The 20,782-nt window shown below is 72.0% G+C and overlaps 1 protein-coding gene across 1 annotated transcript; it reads right to left on the bottom strand.

Annotated features, from left to right (window-relative positions):
* Positions 1–2,417: 2,417 nt before the first annotated feature.
* On the bottom strand, positions 2,418–14,948 carry LOC134509399 (potassium voltage-gated channel subfamily H member 2-like). Its single transcript, XM_063321910.1, is given in 8 exon segments — positions 2,418–2,573; positions 2,576–2,733; positions 5,480–5,851; positions 6,077–6,093; positions 6,669–6,834; positions 13,213–13,443; positions 14,850–14,901; positions 14,904–14,948. Coding segments are annotated over 8 exon segments (1,176 nt in total). The 5' UTR covers positions 14,928–14,948.
* Between the last annotated feature and the right edge of the window lie 5,834 nt (positions 14,949–20,782).

Below are 20,782 nucleotides of genomic sequence, written 5' to 3'. Positions count from 1 at the left end.
CCCCCCCCTCCCGCTGCACCCGGGACCCCCGGCCCCCCCCCCGCTCCGGGCAGCGGCACCCCGGGGAGCAGCCGGGCCCTCGGCACCCTCCTGACCCCCCCGGCACCCCCCGCGAGCTCCGGCATCATCCCCTGAGCTCCGGCATCATCCGCGAGCTCCGGCATCATCCCCTGAGCTCCGGCATCATCCCAGCGAGCTCCAACAATTCCCTGCGAGCTCCGGCATCATCCCGCGAGCTCTGGCATCGCCCCGTGGGCTCCGGCACCATCCCACATCCCACCATCCCACGGCACCGTCCAGCATCGCCCCACCAGCTCCGGCATCATCCGACGAGCTCCCAAGTTCCACCACCCCGCGAGCTCCAGCACCCCCTGCACGCTCCAGCATCGCCCCACGAGCTCCAGCACTTCCCTGTGAGCTCCAGCACCATCCTGTGAGCTCCAACACCATCCCAGGAGCTCCAACACCATCCCTGAACGCTCCAGCATCACCCCGCGCATTCCCGTATCATCCCGCGAGCTCCAGCATCACCCTGTGACCTCCAGTATCATCCCGTGAGCTCCAAGTTCCACCACCCCCGCGAGCTCCAGCACCCCCCTGCACGCTCCAGCATCGCCCCATCAGCTCCGGCATCATCCCGTGAGTTCCAACACCATCCCATGAGCTCCAGCACCATCCCACGAGCTCCAGCACCATCCCATGAGCTCCAGCACCATCCCACGAGCTCCAGCACCATCCCAGGAGCCCCAGCACTTCCCCGTGAGCTCCAGCACCATCCCATGAGCTCCAGCATCACCCCGCGCATTCCAGTATCATCCCGCGAGCTCCAGCACCTCCCTGCGAGCTCCAGGCTCACCCTGTGTGTCCCCAGCACCATCCCGGGAGCTCCAGCTTCGCCCTGCGAGCTCCAGCACCTCCACGCACGCTCCAGCATCAGCCCTGCACAGCGCCAGCACCGTCCCGGGAGCTCCAGCACCATCCTGGGAGCTCCAGCACCATCCCATGGGGCTCCAGCACCGTCCCGGGAGCTCCAGCACCGTCCCGGGAGCTCCAGCATCGTCTTGTGAGCTCCAACTTCCACCACCCCACAAGCTCCAGCACCATCCTGGGAGCTCCAGCACCGTCCTGGAGCTCCAGCACCATCCCATGGGCTCCAGCATCGTCTTGTGAGCTCCAACTTCCACCACCCCACGAGCTCCAGCACCGTCCCGGGAGCTCCGGCAGCGAGCTGCCATGAGAGCGTCATCTGGGTCCAGCCATGCCCTGAGCACTGCCCGGCCACCTCCGTCACCTCCCGGCCACCCGCACCACCGCCTGGCCACCTCTGTCACCAACGGGGCCATCTCTGTCACCTCCCAGACGCCTCTGTCACCTCCTGACCACTGCCCATCCCTGCCTGGCCACCTCTGTCACCAACCGGCCACCTCCGTCACCTCCTGGACCCATCCGTCACCTCCTGGACACCTCTGTCACCTCTGGCCACCTCCATCACATCCTGGACACCCACAGCACTGCCTGGCCACCTCTGTCACCTCGTGGACACATCCATCACCTCCTGGCCACCTCTGTCACCAACCAGCCACCTCCGTCACCTCCTGGACACATCTGTCACCTTCCTGGCCACCTGCACCACTGCCTGGCCATCTCTGTCACTCCCAGACACCTCTGTCACCTCCTGGACACCCACATCACTGCCTGGAAACCTCTGTCACCAACTGGCCATCTCTGTCACCTCGTGGCCACATCCACATCACCTCCTGGCCACCTCTATCACCAACTGGCCATCTCTGTCACCAACTGGCCACCTCCATCACATCCTGGACACCCACATCACCGCCTGGAAACCTCTGTCACCTCCTGGACACATCACATCACCTCGTGGCCACCTCTGTCACCAACTGGCCATCTCTGTCACCGTCCTGGACACCTCCATCACCTCCCAGATGCCTCCACCACTGCTCGGCCACCTCCATCACCTCCTGGCCACCTCTGTCACCAACTGGCCACCTCCGTCACCACTGACTGGCCACCTCCGTCACCTCCTGGCCACCTCTGTCACCTCCTGGACACCCACACCACCGCCTGGTCACCTCTGTCACCTCCTGGCCACCCGCACCACCGCCTGGCCACCTCTGTCACCAACTGGCCATCTCTGTCACCTCCTGGCCACCTCCATCACATCCTGGACACCCACAGCACCGCCCGGTCACCTCTGTCACCTCCTGGCCACCTCCGTCACCTCCTGGCCACCTCTGTCACCTCCTGGCCATCTCTGTCACCTCCTGGCCACCTCCATCACACCCTGGACGCCCACACCCACCGCCTGGCCACCTCTGTCACCAACTGGCCACCTCTGTCACCTCCTGGCCACCTCCATCACATCCTGGACGCCCCACACCACCGCCTGGCCGCCTCTGTCACCCCCCGGCCCCCTCCGTCACCCCCCCGGCCCCCTCGGCGCCCGCCCGGGGTCCCACCTGGGTGACCTTCTCGGTGACGTTGTGGGTGCGCTCCTTCAGCTTGGTGGGGGCGATGATCTCCTTCTCGCCGGGGGGGGCGGGCCAGGAAGGCGTCGCCCTTGGAAGTCCACGAAGTTGAGGGTGATGTGGGGGATGCGGCTGATGGCGCGGTACCGCACCAGGTCCGAGTCCGAGGTGGAGTTCAGCAGCGCGCTGCGCACGGCGGGCACGGCCCCTGCGCGGGGGGCACCGTCACCGGGGGGGGGCACAGGCCACGGCCCCAGCGCCCCCCGGGGCCGGGGGGGTCCCAGGCCCCAGTGTCCCCTCAGGGGTCCCACAGCCGCACCATCCCCAGGGGCTGGGGGGGCGTCCCACGGCCCCACTGTCCCCCTGGGATGGGGGGTGGTCTCAGGGGCTGGGGGGGTCTCAGGGGCTGGGGGGTCCCATGGCCCCAGCGTCCCCCAGGGCTGGGGGGCCCCAGTGTCCCCTGGGGGGTCCCACGGCCCCCACTGTCCGAAGGGATGGGGAGAGGGGTCTCAGGGGCTGGGGGGCCCCATAGCCCCAATGTCCCCGGGGGGGGGGGGGGGTGTCTCAGGGGCTGGGGGGGGTCCCACGGCCCCAGTGTCCCCTGGGGGTCGCACAGCCCCAGTGTCCCCAGGGATGGGGGGGGTCTCAGGGGCTGGGGGGGGTCCCACAGCCCCACTGTCCCCAGAGATGGGGGGGGTCTCAGGGGCTGGGGGGGGGCGGTCCCATGGCCCCAGCGTCCCCCAGGGCTGGGGGGGGCCCAGTGTCCCCTGGGGGGTCCCACAGCCCCACTGTCCCCCTGGGATGGGGGGGGGGTCTCAGGGGCTGGGGGGGTCCCACGGCCCCCGGTGTCCCCCATTGACCGGGGGGGTGTCTCAGGGGCTGGGGGGGGGTCGCATGGCCCCAGCGTCCCCCAGGGCTGGGGGGCCCCAGTGTCCCCTGGGGGGTCCCACAGCCCCACTGTCCCCAGGGATGGGGGGGCGGTCCTCAGGGGCTGGGGGGGGGGTCCCACGGCCCCGGTGTCCCCCCATGGACAGGGGGGGTGTCTCAGGGGCTGGGGGGCCCCATAGCCCCAATGTCCCCGGGGTGGGGGGGGTGTCTCAGGGGCTGGGGGGGGGTCCCATGGCCCCAGTGGTCCCCCAGGGGCTGGGGGGGGGGGTCTCAGGGGCTGGGGGGGTCCCACGGCCCCCATGTCCCCTGGGGTTTGGGGGTCCCAAGGGGGTCCCCCGGCATCCTCAGGGCTGGGGTGTCCCACGGCCCCACTGTCCCCAGGGCTCGGGGGGGGGGTCCCCACGGCGGGTGGGGGGAGCGGGCAGCCGGGGGCCCCCCCAGCCGGGCGCCGCAGGCCGTGACCCACCGGCCTGCTAATCGTTTACCCTTAATGTAATTAACGTAATTACCCCCCCCCACTAATGCGCTTAGCGGGGCCGGGGTTAACGAGGCAATTCCAGCGGCTGGGGGGGGGGCACTGGGGCGCTGCGGGGGGGGCTGAGCCCCCCCCTTGGGATGGGCTGGGGGGGCGGGGTGAGCCCCCGGGCACTGCCTGGTGCCGCCAGGACGGGGGGGGGCCTGGGCTCCCCGCCAGGCCTGGGGGGCTCCGTGCCATGGGGGGGGCTCGCTGCCATGGGGGGGGGCTCAGTGCAGGGGGGGGGGGTTTGGTGATGTGGGGGGTGCTTGGTGCCACGGTCGTGGGGGGCTCGCTGTCATGTAGGGGGGGCTTTGTGCCACGGGGGGGGGGGGGGTTGGTGCCACGTCGGGGGGGCTCAGTGTCATATGGGGGGGGCTCCGTGCCATGGGGGGGGCTCGGCGCATGCGGGGGGGCGGGCAGCGATGCTTGGGGGGGGTCTCGGTGCTGGGGGGCAGGGGCTCAGTGCTGGGGGGGGGGGGGGGGAGTCTCGGTGGCCATGGTGGGGGGGCTCAATGCCATGGGGGGGGGGCTCGGTGATGTGGGGGGTGCTTGGTGACACGTTGGGGGGGGCTCAGTGCCGTGGGGGGGGCTCAGTGCCATGTGGGGGGGGGGGTCTCAGTGCCGTGGGGGGGCGCTCAGTGCCATATGGGGGGGGTCTCGGTGCCGTGCGGGGGGGCTTTGTGCCATGTCGGGGGGCTCAGTGCCATGGGGGGGTTTGGCGCCGTGGGGGGGGACTTGTTGCTGGGGAGGGGGCTCGGTACCACGTGGGGGGCTCTGTGCCAAGTCGCGGGGGGGGGTGTCTCAGTGCCCGTGGGGGGGTGCTCAGTGCCATATGGGGGGGGGGTCTTGGTGCTGGGGGGGAGGGGCTCGGTGCCATGTGTGGGGCTCAGTGCCATGGGGGTGGGCTTCACTGTCATGTGGGGGGGGCTCGGTGCCACGGGGCGGGGGTTTGCTGCATGTGGGGGGCTTCAGTGCCATGGGGGGGGGGCTCGGTGCCATGTGGGGGGCTCGGTGCCATGTGGGGGGCTTCAGTGCCATGGGGGGGGGCTCGGTGCCATGGGGGGGCTTCAGTGCCATGGGGGGGGGGGGGCTCGGTGCCATGTGGGGGGCTTCAGTGCCACGGGGGGGGGGCTCGGTGCCATGGGGGGGCTTCAGTGCCATGGGGGGGGGGGCTCGGTGCCATGTGGGGGGCTGGTGCCATGTGGGGGGGGGCTTGGTGCCACGTGTGGGGCTCGGTGCATTGGGTGGGGGGCTCGGTGCCGTGGGGGGACGACTCGGTGCCGTCCCAGCCCGCCCCACACCGGGTGACGGCGGGGGGGTCCCCATCCCGCGCCGGAGCCGCCGGCGGCGCGGAGCATTAGAGCGATGAGGAGCCTGACAGTGACGGGTGCCGCCGCGGCCCCCCCCGTCCCCGCGCCCTAACGAGCTGCCCAGCGCTAACGACGTCCCCCCACGGCGCCCGAAAGCCGGGGGCTGGGGAGGTTTTGGGGGCGGACGGGCGACGGGAGCGTACCGGTGCTGGAGCCGCGGTGCATGGCGGCGCCGGCGCTGGCGTGGCGGTTGTGGTGGTGGCAGCGCTGGTCGCCGTCGGCCTTCATGGCGTCGATGTCGTCGAGGGAGGAGGCGCGGCGCAGGCTGCGCGGGCTGTCGCGGCTGCGGGCCAGCGAACCCTCCGAGGCGGCCGCCGGCAGGGCCCGGCGCTCGGCCCGCGGCGAGGAACGGGCCACGGGGGGCGGCTCGTCCCCCACCAGCGCCGACGGGTCCTGGGGGGGGGGAGGCCGTGCCCCCCCGGGAAGCCGGGCTCCGGCGAGGACGGCGGCTCCTCGGCGCCCCGACTCGCTGCCCGTGCCGGGAGAAGTCGACGACGACGGCGTCGGGGGGCTCCGGCGGCAGCTGACTGTTTGCTGCCCGCCAGCGCCAGCAGCGCCGGCAGCTTCAGCCGCAGGGGACCTGCTGCGCCCTGGGGGGGGGGAACAGGGGGGAAAAGTTGGGGGGGGGCTGCCCCGCCAAAACCCACCCGAAGCCACCAGAACCCACCAAAACCCGCCAAAAGCCCACCCAAAAGCCACCAAAACCCCGCCAAAAGCCAACTCAAACCCGCCAAAACCCGCCAAAACCCAACTCAAACCCACCAAAACCTGCCAAAAACCCACAAAAACCCGCCAAAAGCCCACCCAAAACCCACCAAAACCCGCCAAAAACCTGCCAAAAGCCAACTCAAACCCGCCAAAACCCACCAAAAGCCAACTCAAACCCACCAAAGCCACCCGAAGACAGCCAAAGCCACCAAAGCCCGCCAAAAGCCCACCCAAAGCCACACAACCACACCAAAAGCCACTAAGAGCCACCAAAAGCCCACCCAAATGCCACTCAAAGCACACCCAAAGCCACCAAAAGCCACCCAAACCTGCCCAAACCCACCAAAAGCCACCCAAAGCCAACAAAAACCACCAAAGCCCCCCAAATCCAGCGAAACCCAACAAAACCCACCGAAAGCCGGTCAAACCCACCCAAAGCCAGCGAAAGCCACCAAAAACCCACCAAAACCCCCCCAAAGCCACAAAAACCGGCCAAAAGCCCACCTGAACATCACCCAAAGCCACCCAAAGCCACCCAAAGCCACCCAAAGCCAAAAGCCCACCCAAAGCCACCCAAAGCCACCCAAAGCCACGCGGTCCCTCGGGATGCGCCGGAGCCGGGGGTCCCGGCAGCGGCGGTGCCGGCCCACGACCCCCCAGCCGAGGCGTGTCCCCCCCTGCCCCCCCCCCCCCCCATACCTGCGGGGAACCAGCTGGCGGGGGCCACCCAGTGGTTGGTTGCCGCGGGGGGGGGACCCCGCGCCCTCCCTCTCCATCACCACCTCGAAGTTGAGGATGAACATGATGACGGCCCCATCCTCGTTCTTCACCGGCACCACGTCCACCAGGCACAGGAAGCAGCTGCCTGGGGGGGGGGGGGGGGAGGGGGTCACGACACCCCCAGCCCCATCACGGCCACCCCCCCCGTTCTGCCCCCCCCTCCCCCCCGCCCCGCCCAGGGCATCCCCCTTACGGCTCCCCGGCGGGGGGAAACTGAGGCACGGCGGGGTGGGAGGGGGCCTGGCCCCCGTTCCCCGGCGCTCGGCACAGCACCAGGCTGGGGGGGGGGGGGACAGACAGCTGGGCCCCCCCCTACCAAAGCCGCGCATGGCGGGGGGGCAGCCGGGGTGCCAGGCCAGGCTTAAGCGGCTCAGGCCTCGTTAACAGCTGCGGCGTTAATCCCGCCGCCGGCAGCTCGGCTCGGGGGGGGGGGGGGTCACCTGGGGTAACCCCTGCTGCCTTGGGGAGGGGGGCAGCACCCCGCACCCCCACCCCCAGTGCCCCGCCGTGGGGCACGGTGGAGACCCCCCCCCCGCAAAGACACGGCCACCTGCGACGGTGACGGGGACACGGGTGCGATGCCGGAGTTGGGGGGGGGTGGGTGACCCCCACGCCGCTCCCCGTCACGGCGCGTGTGTCGGCTGCGTGCGTGTCCCGTCGTCCCCCCCCCCTCCTCCGGCGGCGTTGGCAGCGGGCCCGGCAGCCGGGGGAGCCCGGCGTGGTGGCGGCCGCCAGCTGGCACCGTCACCGTCATCCTCGTCACCGTCCCCAACCCCGCGCCGGGGAATCCCCCGCGCGCGGTTGGCGGTGGCGGGGTTGGGGGGGGGACACACACACACAAACACACCCCCCCTCCAAACCCAGCGGCGCAGGACACGCGTGTGGCGCGGCGCGGCGTGGCGCGGGGTCACGGCGGCGGTGGCGGGATTGGCGCCAGGGCACATGGCCGCCCCGGCGGCTTCGCCTCACCCGCGCCCAACCCGCAAACCCCCCGCGTCCCCCCCAGCCCGGCCCCACGCACCTCACCTCGCTGCGGGGGAGCCCCCCCCCCCCACCCACCCACCCACCCAAGGGTGCCGGAGGGGGCGAGCTGGGGCTGGGGGGGGTGCTGTGCCCCGGGCGCCGCGGCCGCGCCGTGCGTTATGCCTAAATATGGCTGCGGGCAGCGGCCGGCGGCGCAGGACGGCCAGGCCACGCCAGGCCACGCCACGCGCCACGGGGTCCCCGGGCACCCCCCCGGCCCCTGGGGGGGGGTCTCGTCTCTGGGGGGGGCTCTGGGAGGGGGGCGGGAGGCGATCGGGGCGGGGGGGGGGCTGGGGATGCCCCCCGGGGGGGGCGCGGGGCGGCCGAACGGCCGGACGTACCGGCGGCGGGGAGCGCGGTGCCGGCACGGGGGAGAGGAGGGGGCTGCGCTGAGTCCCCCCCCCAGCCCCACAGCGTCCTCCTGACCCCCCCCCAGCATCTCCCCACCCCCCCCCCAGCACCCTCCTGACCCCCCCAGTGCCCTTCTGCACCCCACAGCGTCCTCCTGACCCCCCCCCGTGTTCTCCTGCCCCCAAACATCGCCCCTGCCCCCCCCCAGCACCCTCCCGACCCCCCCACTGCATCCCCCTGCCCCCAAAGATTGACCCTGACCCCCCCCAGCACCCCCCCGACCCCCCCCACTGCATCCCCCTGCCCCCAAAGATTGACCCTGCGCCCCCCCAGCACCCCCCCGACCCCCCCAGTGCCCTTCTGCACCCCCACAGCGCCTCCTGACCCCCCCCCCGGCATCTCCCCACCCCCCCACAGCACCCTCCTGACCCCCCCCCCGTGTTCTCCTGCCCCCAAACATCGCCCCTGCCCCCCCCCAGCACCCTCCCGACCCCCCCACTAGCATCCCCCTGCCCCCAAAGATTGACCCTGCCCCCCCCAGCACCCCCCCGACCCCCCCACTGCATCCCCCTGCCCCCAAAGATTGACCCTGCCCCCCCCAGCACCCCCCCGACCCCCCACTGCATCCTCCTGCCCCCCAAAGATTGACCCTGCCCCCCCCCCAGCACCCCCCCCGACCCCCCCACTGCATCCCCCCTGCCCCCAAAGATTGACCCTGACCCCCCCCAGCACCCCCCCGACCCCCCCAGTGCCCTTCTGCACCCCACAGCGTCCTCCTGACCCCCCCCCGGCATCTCCCCACCCCCCCACAGCACCCTCCTGACCCCCCCCCGTGTTCTCCTGCCCCCAAACATCGCCCCTGCCCCCCCCAGCACCCTCCTGACCCCCCCACTGCATCCCCCTGCCCCCAAAGATTGACCCTGCGCCCCCCCAGCACCCCCCCGACCCCCCCACTGCATCCCCTGCCCCCAAAGATTGACCCTGCCCCCCCCCAGCGCCCCCCCGACCCCCCCCGGCATCTCCCCACTCCCCCCACAGCATCTCTTGCCCCCCACCGTGGCCCCCTCCACCCCCCCCAGTGTCCTCCTGACCCCCCCAGCATCTCCCCACCCCCCCCAGCATCCTGCTGCCCCCCCCCCCGGCACCCCCCTGCCCTCCACCGCGCCTCCCTGCAGCCCCCCCACCATCCCTCCACCCCCCCCATAGCATCCCCCCGCCCCCCACATCACCCCGTCCCCCCCCCAGCACCCCCCCGCCCCCCTCAGCATCCTTCTGCCCCCCCCAGCATCCCCCCCCCCCCCCACTCCATCCCCCTCCCCTGCCCGTGCCCCCCCGGTTGTGCCCCCCCGCACCGGGGGCTGCACCCCCGGTTGTGCCCCCCCGCACCGGGGGCTGCAGGAACTGCCCGCCCCCCCCCCCCCCATTCCCAGGGGCTCCGGGGGCTCCTGCACCCCCCGCCCCGCACCCCCCCCCTAGCCCCCGGCGACCCCGGCCACGAGTGACGGGGACCGAACGTGCCCCACGCGGGGGGGGGACACACGGACACGGCACCTTGCTCAGGGCGCGCCCCGCACCCCCGATACACCCCCATCCCCCCCCGCACCCCCCAGCACCGCCGATGCGCCCCCACCCCCCACCCCCCATCCCCCCCCCCGGCTCCGGCCGTGGCTGCGCTGCCCCCCGCGACCGCCGGGCGGCAGCACCGGGACCCCCGCACCGGGACCCAACCGGGACCAAACCGGGACCCCCGCACCGGGACCCCCACACCGGGACCCCCACACCGGGACCCCCGCACCGGCACGAACCGGGACCCAACCGGGACCCAACCGGGACCAAACCGGGACCCCCACACCGGGACAAACCGGGACCCCCGCACCGGCACGAACCGGGACCAAACCGGGACGAACCGGGACCAAACCGGGACCCCTGCACCGGGACCCCCACACCGGGACGAACCGGGACCAAACAGGGACCCCCGCACCGGGACGAACCGGGACCCCCACACCGGGACCCCCACACCGGGACCAAACCGGGACCCCTGCACCGGGACGAACCGGGACCAAACCGGGACCCCCGCACCAGGACGAACCGGGACCCCCGCACCGGGACGAACCGGGACCCCCGCACCGGGACCCCCACACCGGGACCCAACTGGGACCAAACCGGGACCCCCGCACCGGGACAAACCGGGACCCCTGCACTGGGACCCCCGCACCGGGACAAACCGGGACCAAACCGGGACCCCCGCACCGGGACGAACCGGGACCCCCGCACCGGGACCCCCGCACCGGGATGAACCGGGACCCCCGCACTGGGACCCCCGCACTGGGATGAACCGGGACCCCCGCACTGGGACCCCCGCACCGGGACCCAACCAGGACGGAACTGGGACCTCCACACCAGAACGAACTGGGACCCCCGCAGCAGGACCCCCGCACCGGAACAAACCGGGACCCCCGCACCGAGGGGACCCCCGCACCGGGCCTGAGCCCAGACCCTCACCCCAAGGGGACCCGCACCAGCACCAACGCGGGACCCCCGCACCGGCACCAAACGAGGAGCCCACGGCGGGACCGAACCGGGACCGACCCCGGACCCCCACACCGGAACAAACCGGGACCCCTGCACCACGACCCCTGTGCCGGCACCGACCCAGGACCAAACCAACCCGGACCCCCACACCAGGACCCCCGCACCGGGACCCCCGCACCGGCACCGAACCGGGGGGGGGATCCCTGCAGCGGGAATGAACCGGGACCCCCATAGCGGGGCGGGACCCCCGGCACCGGGGCTGAACTGGGACCCCCACTCCAAGGGGATGCCCGCGCTGGAGGGACCCCCGTGCCAAGGAGACCCCCCCGCCGGGACTGAACTGGGACCCCCGTGCCGGGACCCCCGCACCGAGTGGACCCACACTGGGAATGAACCGGGACCCCCACACCGGGACCCCCGCACTGGGACCCCCCCACCAAGGGGACAGCCACACCAGGACTGAACTGGGACCCCCACGCCGGGACCCCCGCACCGGGCACCCCTGGGACACCCTGTGCCGGGGCTTGGCACAGCCCAGCGAGGGCACGAACTTGCCCGATGCTCCTGGCCCGCGGCCACCGAGCTGCCGGCGCGGTGCCCGTGGTGGGCGCTGGGCCGGGGACCCCCACCCCGCGACGTGCCAACATGCGCCGGGGGCCCGATGCGGCTCCTTCACGCCCTCGCCCGGCTCCCGGCACGTGCCGACAGCCGCACCACGCGCTGCCGCAGCCCCCGGGGACCCCAAGGGCCATGGGGGGGATGGCGGGGGGGGTCCCCGTCCCCCCTCCCCGCCGCAGACGCGGGGTGCTGGCACGCCATCGGCCGCCCCGGTGAGCGCGAGGCCGTGGCCGCGGTGCCGCGGATCCCCGGGGCCACTGTGACCTCCCGGTGGCCGCGGCAGCGCCGGGGCCCTGCGAGCACCGCGCACACCGTCGCGCAGAACTAATGGCTGCGGCAGCGGCTGGCGCGGCGGCGGGGCCCGTCCGGCTCCCCACGGCACGGCATCACCAAAGCACCGCGCAACCGCAGCCCGGGGTCCCGCGGGCACCGCCGCGGCGGGGGCTCGGCCGTGGGGGGCCGCCGAGGCGGAGGAGCGAGGTCCAGCAGCGTGGCAGCACCGCCGCGGCACCGCCGGGACGAGCGACGGCAAACACGCCGGGGCCGGCGGCAGCAGGGTGCCTGCCCCATGGCGGGTGGGGGGCTCTGCCCCACGGGGGAGGGCAGCGGGGGCCCCACGCAGCCCCCCCTGGCAGGTGCCGGCCACCGCTCGCGGTGCTGCCGATAAGTATCCCGTGGGAATCGCGGCGCTGGCCGGGGGGGCTCGGCAGGCAGCGTCGCCCACGCACCCAGGGGACCCCCCGGCCCGGGGACAGGGCCCCCCCCCGAGCCATGGCCTGGGTCAGGGACCCCCCACGCCACCCCGAGACCCCCGTCCCGCTTCCCCGCGGCAGCACCGGGGGGGGCTGGCAAGGGCAGGGGGGGCAGGCCACGTGGGCCGGGCAATTAGCGGAGCGCTAACGAGGGCTCGTGGCTGCAGCCACCTGCGCGCGGGGCCAAAGGGCGCCGGTGGTGCCAGGCACCGTGGCCCCCGGCGGCACCGTGGTAGGACGGGCGCCGGGCAGCACCGGGGCCTCCCCGCACCGTCCCCCCGGGCTGGGGGCATGGCGGCACCGCGGGGGGCCGAGGCCAGCGGCTGCGGCAGAGCCAGCGCGGTGCCGGCAGCTGGGGACCAGCTTTGTTTGCGGCGGGTGCCGGAACCGCGGCCGGGTGCCGAGAGCCGGCGGCAGCTGCCGCGAGAGCCGGGACCCCGGTGTGGGGCAGCCCCGGCACCAGGACCCCCGGCAGCAGGGGGTGCGGCACGGCCCCGGGGACGCCCCACACGCGCCGGGACGGCGGCACCGCGACGCCCGACGTGGGCTCGAGCCCCACGGCCATGGGGCTGGTCACCGCGCAGCGCCCGCGGCCCACCCAGCCGTGGGGCAGCCGTGGGGCGGGCAGACCCCCGGGATGGGGCCAGCTGCGCCCTTGCCAGTGGGCCAGGAGCCAGCCCGGGCCAGCGAAGCCACACGGCAGAGCCACGGGGCTGCCCCCCGCCCCAGCCTCGCCGCCCCCCAACCGCGTCCCCCCACCCCTCCCTGCGCCATTCCTCTGCCCCCGCGCCCCACATCGCCCCCCCACCACGGCGGTCCCCCACCGTGGGTCACAGCACGGTGGTCCTGCCCCCCCCCCCCCCCCCCAAGCCCCACGGCTTCCCCGGCCCCCTGGGAGCCCACGGCCATGCGAACCGCCCCACGGCCGGGGCTGGGTGCCGCCGCCCCCCCCCCGGCACCCGCCGCCGCTGCCAGGCTCCCCCACCCCACCACCACCCCCCCGGCGCCCTGCCTGGCGCGGGTGACGGATGGGGCCGCCGCGAGCGCCCGGGGGCCGTCTGCCGGTGACGGACGGCCGCCTTCACCCCTGCGCAAACAACCCTCCATCTCTGCCGGCGGCGTCGTGGCGCGGCGGCGGCGGCATGGCGTGGCGGCGGCGGTGGCGGCATGGCGTGGCGGGTGCCTACCGTCCTTGCGGTAGAAGCAGATCTCCACCTTGCGCTCCTCGGCGCCCAGCAGGGCCTGGGCGATCTGGGCGGCGGCGCCGCGCTGGGTGCGGGGCCCGTGGAGGAAGTCGCAGGTGCTGGGTTTCTGCATCACCTCGGCCCGCGAGTAGCCGCAGAGCTGGCAGAAGCCGTCGTTGCAGTAGATCACGGCGCAGTTCTCCACCCGGGCGTTGGCGATGATGAACTTGCGGCCTTTTGGGGGTTTTTTTTTGGGGGGGGGGGGGGAGCGGTGGGTCAGCCCCCCCAGCACGTGTTGGGGTGTCCGTGTCGTGTGTGTGTCCCCCCACCCCCGGCCAGGCTTCGCTCCGTCCCGCCGTCCCACCGTCCGTCCGTCCGCGGCTCCGGGTGCCAAACACCCCCCGAGCCGCCCCGCTCGCCCCCCCACCTGGGGGAACCCACCCCCCCCCCGCCCCCACAAGCCGCCGGCACCATCCCGTTGCCATGCGGAGCCCACCGCCATCACCGGGACCCCGCTGCGACCACCACGGGGACCCCAGCACCACCACCACCATGGGGACCCCACCGCCACAGGGAGCCCACTGCCACCACCCCAGGGACCCCCCCGCCATGGGGACCCCACCGCCACCATGGGGACCCCACTGCGACCACCACGGGACCTCACCACCACCACCATGGGGACCCCACCACCGTCACCCCAGGGACCCCACCGCCACGGGGAGCCCACCGCCACCACGGGGACCCCACCACTGCCACCATTGGGACCCCATTGCCACAGGGACCCCACCGCCACCACCCCAGGGACCCCCCTGCCACAGGGACCCCACCACCACCACCATGGGGACCCCACCACCATCACCCCAGGGAACCCACCACCACGGGGACCCCACCGCCACCATGGGGACCCCGCTGCGACCACCACGGGGACCCCACCACCGCCACCACGGGGACCCCACCGCCATCATAGGGATCCCACTACGACCACCATGGGGACCCCACTGGCACCCCATTGCCACAGGGACCCCACCACCATCATGGGGACCCCACCACCATCCCCCCAGGGACCCCATCACCACGGGGACACCACTGCCACCACCATGGGGACCCCATCACCACCACAGGGACCCCACCGCCACCACCCCAGAGACCCCACTGCCATCATGGGGACCCCACCGCCACCACCCCAGGGACCCCACCATCACGGGGACCCCACCACCACCATCATGGGGACCCCATCACCACAGGGACCCCCCCCCACCACAGGGACCCCACCGCCACCACCATGGGGACCCCACTGCCATCCCCCCAGGGACCCCATCACCACAGGGCCCCCCCCCACCACGGGGACCCCCCCCACCGCCACGGGGACCCCCCAGCTGCAGGGACACCCCCCCCCACCCACCCCCACCACCCCCACAGGGACCCCCTCGGTGTAGGTACCCCCCCCATCACCCCCACCGCAGGGACCCCCCCACAACCCACCCCCACGGGGACCCCATCCCCGCCTGCCCCCCCCGGAGAGGACGGCGGGGACGCCCCCCCCCCCTCCCCCAGCCCCATCGCGGGGGGCGGCGGCTCCCGGAGGAAGCGGGGGGGGGGTGGCCCCTCCCGGCCGCCCCCCCGCCCCCCCCCCCACTCACTCTGCCCCTCGAACTTGCGGATGATGGTGTCCAGGAAGGTGTTCTGGGGGGCGCGACGTGCCCCCGCCGCACCGGCATCCTGCCGGGCCCATGGGGCAGCGCCGCCGCCGCCGCCGCGCCGGGATAGGAGGGGGGGGGGGGGGGGGGGCCGCGCCGCGGGGGGTCCCGCTGCCCTTGAGCCAAGGACGGCGCCGGCGGGGCCCGGGGAGGGGGCGGGGGGGAACGGACGGGGCCCAGGGACACCCCCCCCCGCTCTACCCGCTCGGTGCTCGCCGCCGCATCGGCCTTATTTAGTCACGGAGCGGCCGGGGGGCGACCGGCCCCCGCCCGGGACGGACCGGCACGGCCGGTTTCGGGGGATCTCGGGTGATTTCGGCGGGGCTCGGCGCCCGGTTCGGGCGGGTTCGGGTGTTTTCGTCCGGGTTCGGCTCCGCTCGGCTCGACTGGGCTCGGCGCGTCCCGGTTCGGGTGGGTTCGGGTGGTTTCGGCTGCGCTCGGCCCGGTTCGGGTGGGTTCGGGGAGGGTTCGGGTGGGTTCGGCCCGGTTGGGGCGGGCTCGGGCGGTTCCGTCTGGGTTCGGGAGGACTCGGGCGGGTTCGGGCGGTTCCGGCGGGGCTCGGCCCGGCGCGGGGCGCGGGCGGTGGCGGGCGCTGCGTGTTGACAGCCGGGCCCGGGGGGGGGCGGGGCCAGCGCGGGCACAGCCAATGGGCGCGCGGGGGGGGCACCGGGGGGACCCGGCACGCCCGGGCCGGGGGCGACAGCGGCGGCCACGCCCATAGACAGGGCTGGCCACGCCCACAGACCGGGCATAGGCCACGCCCACCGGTGCCGGTGCCCGTGCTGGTCCCAGTGCCGGTCCCGGTGCTCATACTGGTCCCGGTGCTGGTACCGGTCCCGGTGCTCATACTGGTCCCAGTGTTGGTCCCGGTGCTGGTGCTGGTCCCAGTGCTGATCCCGGTGCTCATACTGGTCCCAGTGTTGGTCCCGGTGCTGGTGCTGGTCCCGGTCCCGGTGCTCATACTGGTCCCAGTGCCAGTCCTGGTGCTCATACTGGTCCTGGCGCTGGTACTGGTCCCAGTGCTCATACTGGTCCCAGTGCCAGTCCTGGTGCTCATACTGGTCCTGGCGCTGGTACTGGTCCCAGTGCTCATACTCGTCCCAGTGCCGGTCCTGGTGCTCATACTGGTCCCGTTGCCGGTCCCGGTGCTCATACTGGTCCCATTGCCGGTCCCGGTGCTCATACTGGTCCCAGTGCCGGTCCCGGTGGCAGCGCTGGTCGAGTGCAGGAACTGGTCCCAGTGCCAGCGCTGGTCCAACAGCTGTTACTGGTGCCAGTACCAGTATTAGTCCCAGAACCGATACCGGTTCCAGTCCTGGTGCCGTCCTCCTGGTCCGGTACTGGTCCCAGAGCTGGTACTGGTTGTGGTGTGGGTACTGGTCCCAGTGCTGGTACTGGTTCTGGTGTGGGTACTGGTCCCAGTGCTGGTACTGGTCCCAGAGCTGATGCTGGTCCCAGTGCTGACAGTGGTGCCAGAGCAGGTACTGGCCCAGTCCTGGTGCTGGTACTGGTCCCAGTGTGGGTACTGGTCCCAGTGTGGGTACTGGTCCCAGTGCCGGTGCTGCTCCTGGTGCTGGTGCTGGTCCCAGAGCCAACACTGGTCCCAGAGCAGACACTGGTCCCGGTGCTGGTCCCGGTGCTGGTCCCAGTGCCTTACTGGCCCCGGTGCTGGTCCCAGAGCTGGTCCCAGTGCCAGTGCCTGTGCTGGTCCCAGTGCCGGTACTGGTCCCAGTGCTGGTACCGATACTGGCAACAGGGACTGGTTGCAGGGCAGGTACCGGCCCAAATACCAGTCCCAGTCCCAGAGCTGCCACTGGTCCCAGTGCCTGGGCTGGTCCCAGTGCAGAGCCCGGTCCCGGTGCCGGTACTGGTCCCAGTGCTGACGGTGGTCCCAGAGCTGGTACTGGTGCCAGTCTTGGTGGTGGTGCTGCTGGGACTGGCCCCAGTGCGGGGACTGGTCCCAGTGCTGGTGCTGGTCTCATTGCACGTACTGGTCCCAGTGCCTGGGCTGGTCCCAGCCCAGTCCCAATCCCAGCCCTTGCTGCAATCCCAGTCCCAGTGCTGGTCCCAGTCCTGTTCCCAGTCCCAGTGCTGGGTCTCAGTCCCAGTCCACTCCCAGTTCCAATCCCAGTTCCAGTCCCAGTTCCAATCCCAGTCTAGTCCGTTCCCGTCCCATTCACCAGTTCCAGTCCCAGTCCCAGTCCTAGTACCTGTCCCCATCCCTTCCCAGTCCAGTCCCAGTCCCAGTCCCAGTGCTGCGTCTCGGTGCTGGTGCTGGTCCTTGTCCAGTCCCCGTCCCATTCCAGTCCCGATCCCAGTCCCAGTCTCAGTCCCAATCCCAGTGCCAGTCCCAGTCCCAGTCCCAATCCTGGTCCCAGTCCCAGTCCCAGTCCCAGTCCAGTCCCAGTCCAATCCCAGCCCCAGCCGTGGCACTGGTCCTGCCATCCAGTCCCAGCCACAGTCATGATCCCAGTCCCGGTCCCCGTCCCAGTCCCAACCCAGTCCTAGTCTCACTCCAGTCCCAGATCAGTCCCATCCCAGTCCCGATCCACCCCCAGTTCCAATCCCCTCCCTGTCCCACCCCAGTTCTGTCCCGATCCCAGTCCCATCCCATCCCATCCCATCCCATTCCATCCCAACCCCATTCCTAATCCCATCCCATCCCATTCCAATCCCACCCCACCCAACCCCGTCCCGTCCCGTCCCGGTCCCATCCCATCCCATCCCATTCCTATTCCCATCCCAGTCCCATCCCATCCCATCCCATCCCATCCCATCCCATTCCTATTCCCATCCCAGTCCCGTCCCATCCCATCCCATCCCATCCCAGTCCCATCCCATCCCAGTCCCATCCCAGTCCCGATCCCAGTCCCACCCCATCCCAGTCCCATCCCCATCCCATCCCATCCCACCCCGTCCCACCCCGTCCCGTCCCGTCCCGGTCCCGCCTCTGTCCCTGGTGCTGAAATTGGCTCCGGGACCGACCCGGACCCGCCGCCACCGACGGGACAGACGGGACCGACGGCATGAACCGAACCGGGCCGAACCGAGCCGAACCCAACCGAACTGGGCCGAACCCAACCGAACTGGGCCGAACCCAACCGAACTGGGCTGAACCCAGCCAAGCTGAGCCGAACTGAGCTGAACCGAACCGAACTGAGCCGAGCCCAACCAAACTGAGCCGAACTGAGCCAAGCCCAGCTGAACCGAGCCGAACCCAGCCAAACCAAGCCCAGCCCAGCCCAACCGAGCTGAACTGGGCCGAACCGAGCCGAACCGAGCTGAGCCCAGCCAAACCGAGCCAAACCAAGCCGAACCCAGCCCAACTGAGCTGAACCGAGCCGAACCGAGCCGAACCGAGCTGAGCCCAGCCAAACCGAGCTGAGCCCAGCCGAACTGAGCAAACCAAGCCGAACCCCAGCCCAACTGAGCTGAGCCCAGCTGAACCGATCTGAACCGGGGCGAACTGAGCCAAACTGAGCCAACTCAGCCGAACTGGGCTGAACCGAGCTGAACTCCAGCCGAACCGGGCCAAACCCAGCCAAACCGGGCGGAACTGAGCCGAACCGAGCCAAACTGAACCGAACCCCGCTGAACCCAGCTGAACTGCGCCGAACCGAGCCGAACTGAGCTGAACCGGGCAGAACTGAGCCGAATCCAGCCGAACGCAGCTGGACCAAGCTGAACTGAGCCAAACTGAGCCGAGCCCGGCCAAACTGAGCCGAACTGAGCCGAGCCCAGCTGAACTGAGCCGAAATGGGACGAACTGAGCCGAGCCCGGACGAACTGAGCCAAACCGAGCTGAACCCGACTGAACTGGCTGAACTGAGCCGAACCCAGCCAAACCGGGCAGAACTGAGCCGAACCCAGCCAAGCTCAGCCGAACTGAGCCGAACTGAGCTGAACCGGGCAGAACCGAGCCGAACCCAGCCGAACTGAGCCGAACTGAGCCGAACTGAGCTGAACTGAGCCGAACTGAGCCGAACTGAGCTGAACTGAGCCGAACTGAGCCGAACTGAGCCGAACTGAGCTGAACTGCGCCGAACTGAGCTGAACTGAGCTGAACTGGGCAGAACCGAGCCAAACCCAGCCGAACCCAGCCGAACCGAGCCGAACTGAGCCGAACTGAGCCGAACTGAGCCGAACTGCACCGAACCCGGCTGAACCGAGCCAAACTGAGCTGAACTGAACTGAGCTGAACCGGGCAGAACCGAGCCGAACCCAGCCGAACTGAGCCGAACCCAGCCGAGCCAAGCTGAACTGGGCCAAACTAAGCTGAACTGGGCTGAACTGGGCCGAGCCCAGCCAAGCCAAACCCAGCCGAGCTGAGCGTGCCCAGCCGAACCAACACCGGCCCAGCCGGCCGAGCGGGGCCGAGCCGAGCCGAACCGAGCCGAACTGAGCCGAGCCCAGCCGAACCCAGCCGAGCCGAACCGAACCCAGCCGAGCCGAGCCAAACTCAGCCGAGCCCAGCCGAGCCGAGCCGAACCGAGCCGAACTGAGCCGAGCCGAGCCGAACCAGCCGAGCCGAGCCGAACCCAGCCGAGCCGAGCCAAACTCAGCCGAGCCCAGCCGAGCCGAGCCGAACCGAGCCGAGCCGAGCCGAACCCAGCCGAGCCGAGCCGAACTGAGCCGAACCCAGCCGAACCGAGCCGAACCCAGCCGAGCCGAGCCGAGCGGGGCCGAACTGAGCCGAGCGGGGCCGGGCGCGTCCGCCCCGTGCCCCAGGACCACCCCTGAGCCCCCCCCGCCCCCCCCCGCGCGGGGCAGCCAATGGGGTGCGCGCTCCGCTGTGACGCCCCGCCCCCGGCCCCGCCCCCCCTCAGGAAGGAACCGCCGCGTCCGGGCGCGGTTTCCCCCCGGGGGCACGGACGGGACCCCCCCGCGCCCCCCCCGCGTCCCGGTCACCCCCCCCCGAGGGACACCCCCCCCCCCAGCCCCGCCGGTAGCTCGGGCCCCCCCCGCACCCCCCTCCCCACCCCGGGGGGTCGCCCCCCCCCCCGGGGCCCATCAGTGGCAGGAGCCGGGCGGGGGGGGCTGGGAGCCCCGAGGGGGCGGTCCGTGGCCATTCCGGGGGGCCCGTGGCCACTGGGGGGGTCCCACGCGTCCCGTGGTCCCCAGCGCGGCCACAGGGCCCTCGGGGTGGCCACGGGACCCGCACGGTGGCCACGGGCCCCCCGGCATGGCCCTGGGGGGGTGTCACGGTGCGATGGTGCCGGTGTGGGGGTGACAGTGACAGTGTCGGTGTGACGGTGTCAGTGCTGGTACCGGTGCTGGTGTCGGTGTCGTTGACGGTGTCGGTGCTGGTGTTGGGGTGCTGGTGTCGGTGTGACGGTGACGGCGTCAGTGTGACAGTGGTGCTGATGGTGTCGGTGTTGGTGTGCCGGTGTCGGTGCCGGTGTGACGGTGCCGGCGTGACAGTGTCGGTGACGGTGTCGGTGTGACAGTGTCAGTGTGATGGTGTAGGTGACGGTGTTGCTGTGACGGTGCTGGGGTGCTGGTGCCGGTGATGGTGTCAGAGTGACGGTGTCAGTGTTACGGTGATGGTGTTCGTGTGACAGTGTTGGTGACGGTGTCAGTGATGGTGTTGGTGTGATGGTGTCGGTGTCAGTGTGACGGTGTCGGTGATGGTGTCGGTGACGGTGTGACAGTGACGGTGACGGTGATGGTGTCAGTGTGATGGTGTCAGTGATGGTATCGGTGTGCCGGTGTCGGTGCTGGTGTCGGTGTGACGGTGTTGGTGATGGTGTTGGTGCCGGCGTGATGGTGTCGGTGACAGTGTTGGTGCTGGTGTCGGTGTGACGGTGTTGGTGGCAGTGACGGTGTCGGTGACGGTGTCGGTGACGGTGCCGGTGTGACGGTGCCGGTGCTGGTGT

Source organism: Chroicocephalus ridibundus, unplaced genomic scaffold, assembly GCF_963924245.1.
Source record: "Chroicocephalus ridibundus unplaced genomic scaffold, bChrRid1.1 SCAFFOLD_577, whole genome shotgun sequence".
Taxonomy (NCBI): domain Eukaryota; kingdom Metazoa; phylum Chordata; class Aves; order Charadriiformes; family Laridae; genus Chroicocephalus; species Chroicocephalus ridibundus.
Note: the sequence above shows the minus strand (reverse complement) of the source record. Positions and strands in the feature narration are given on the sequence as shown.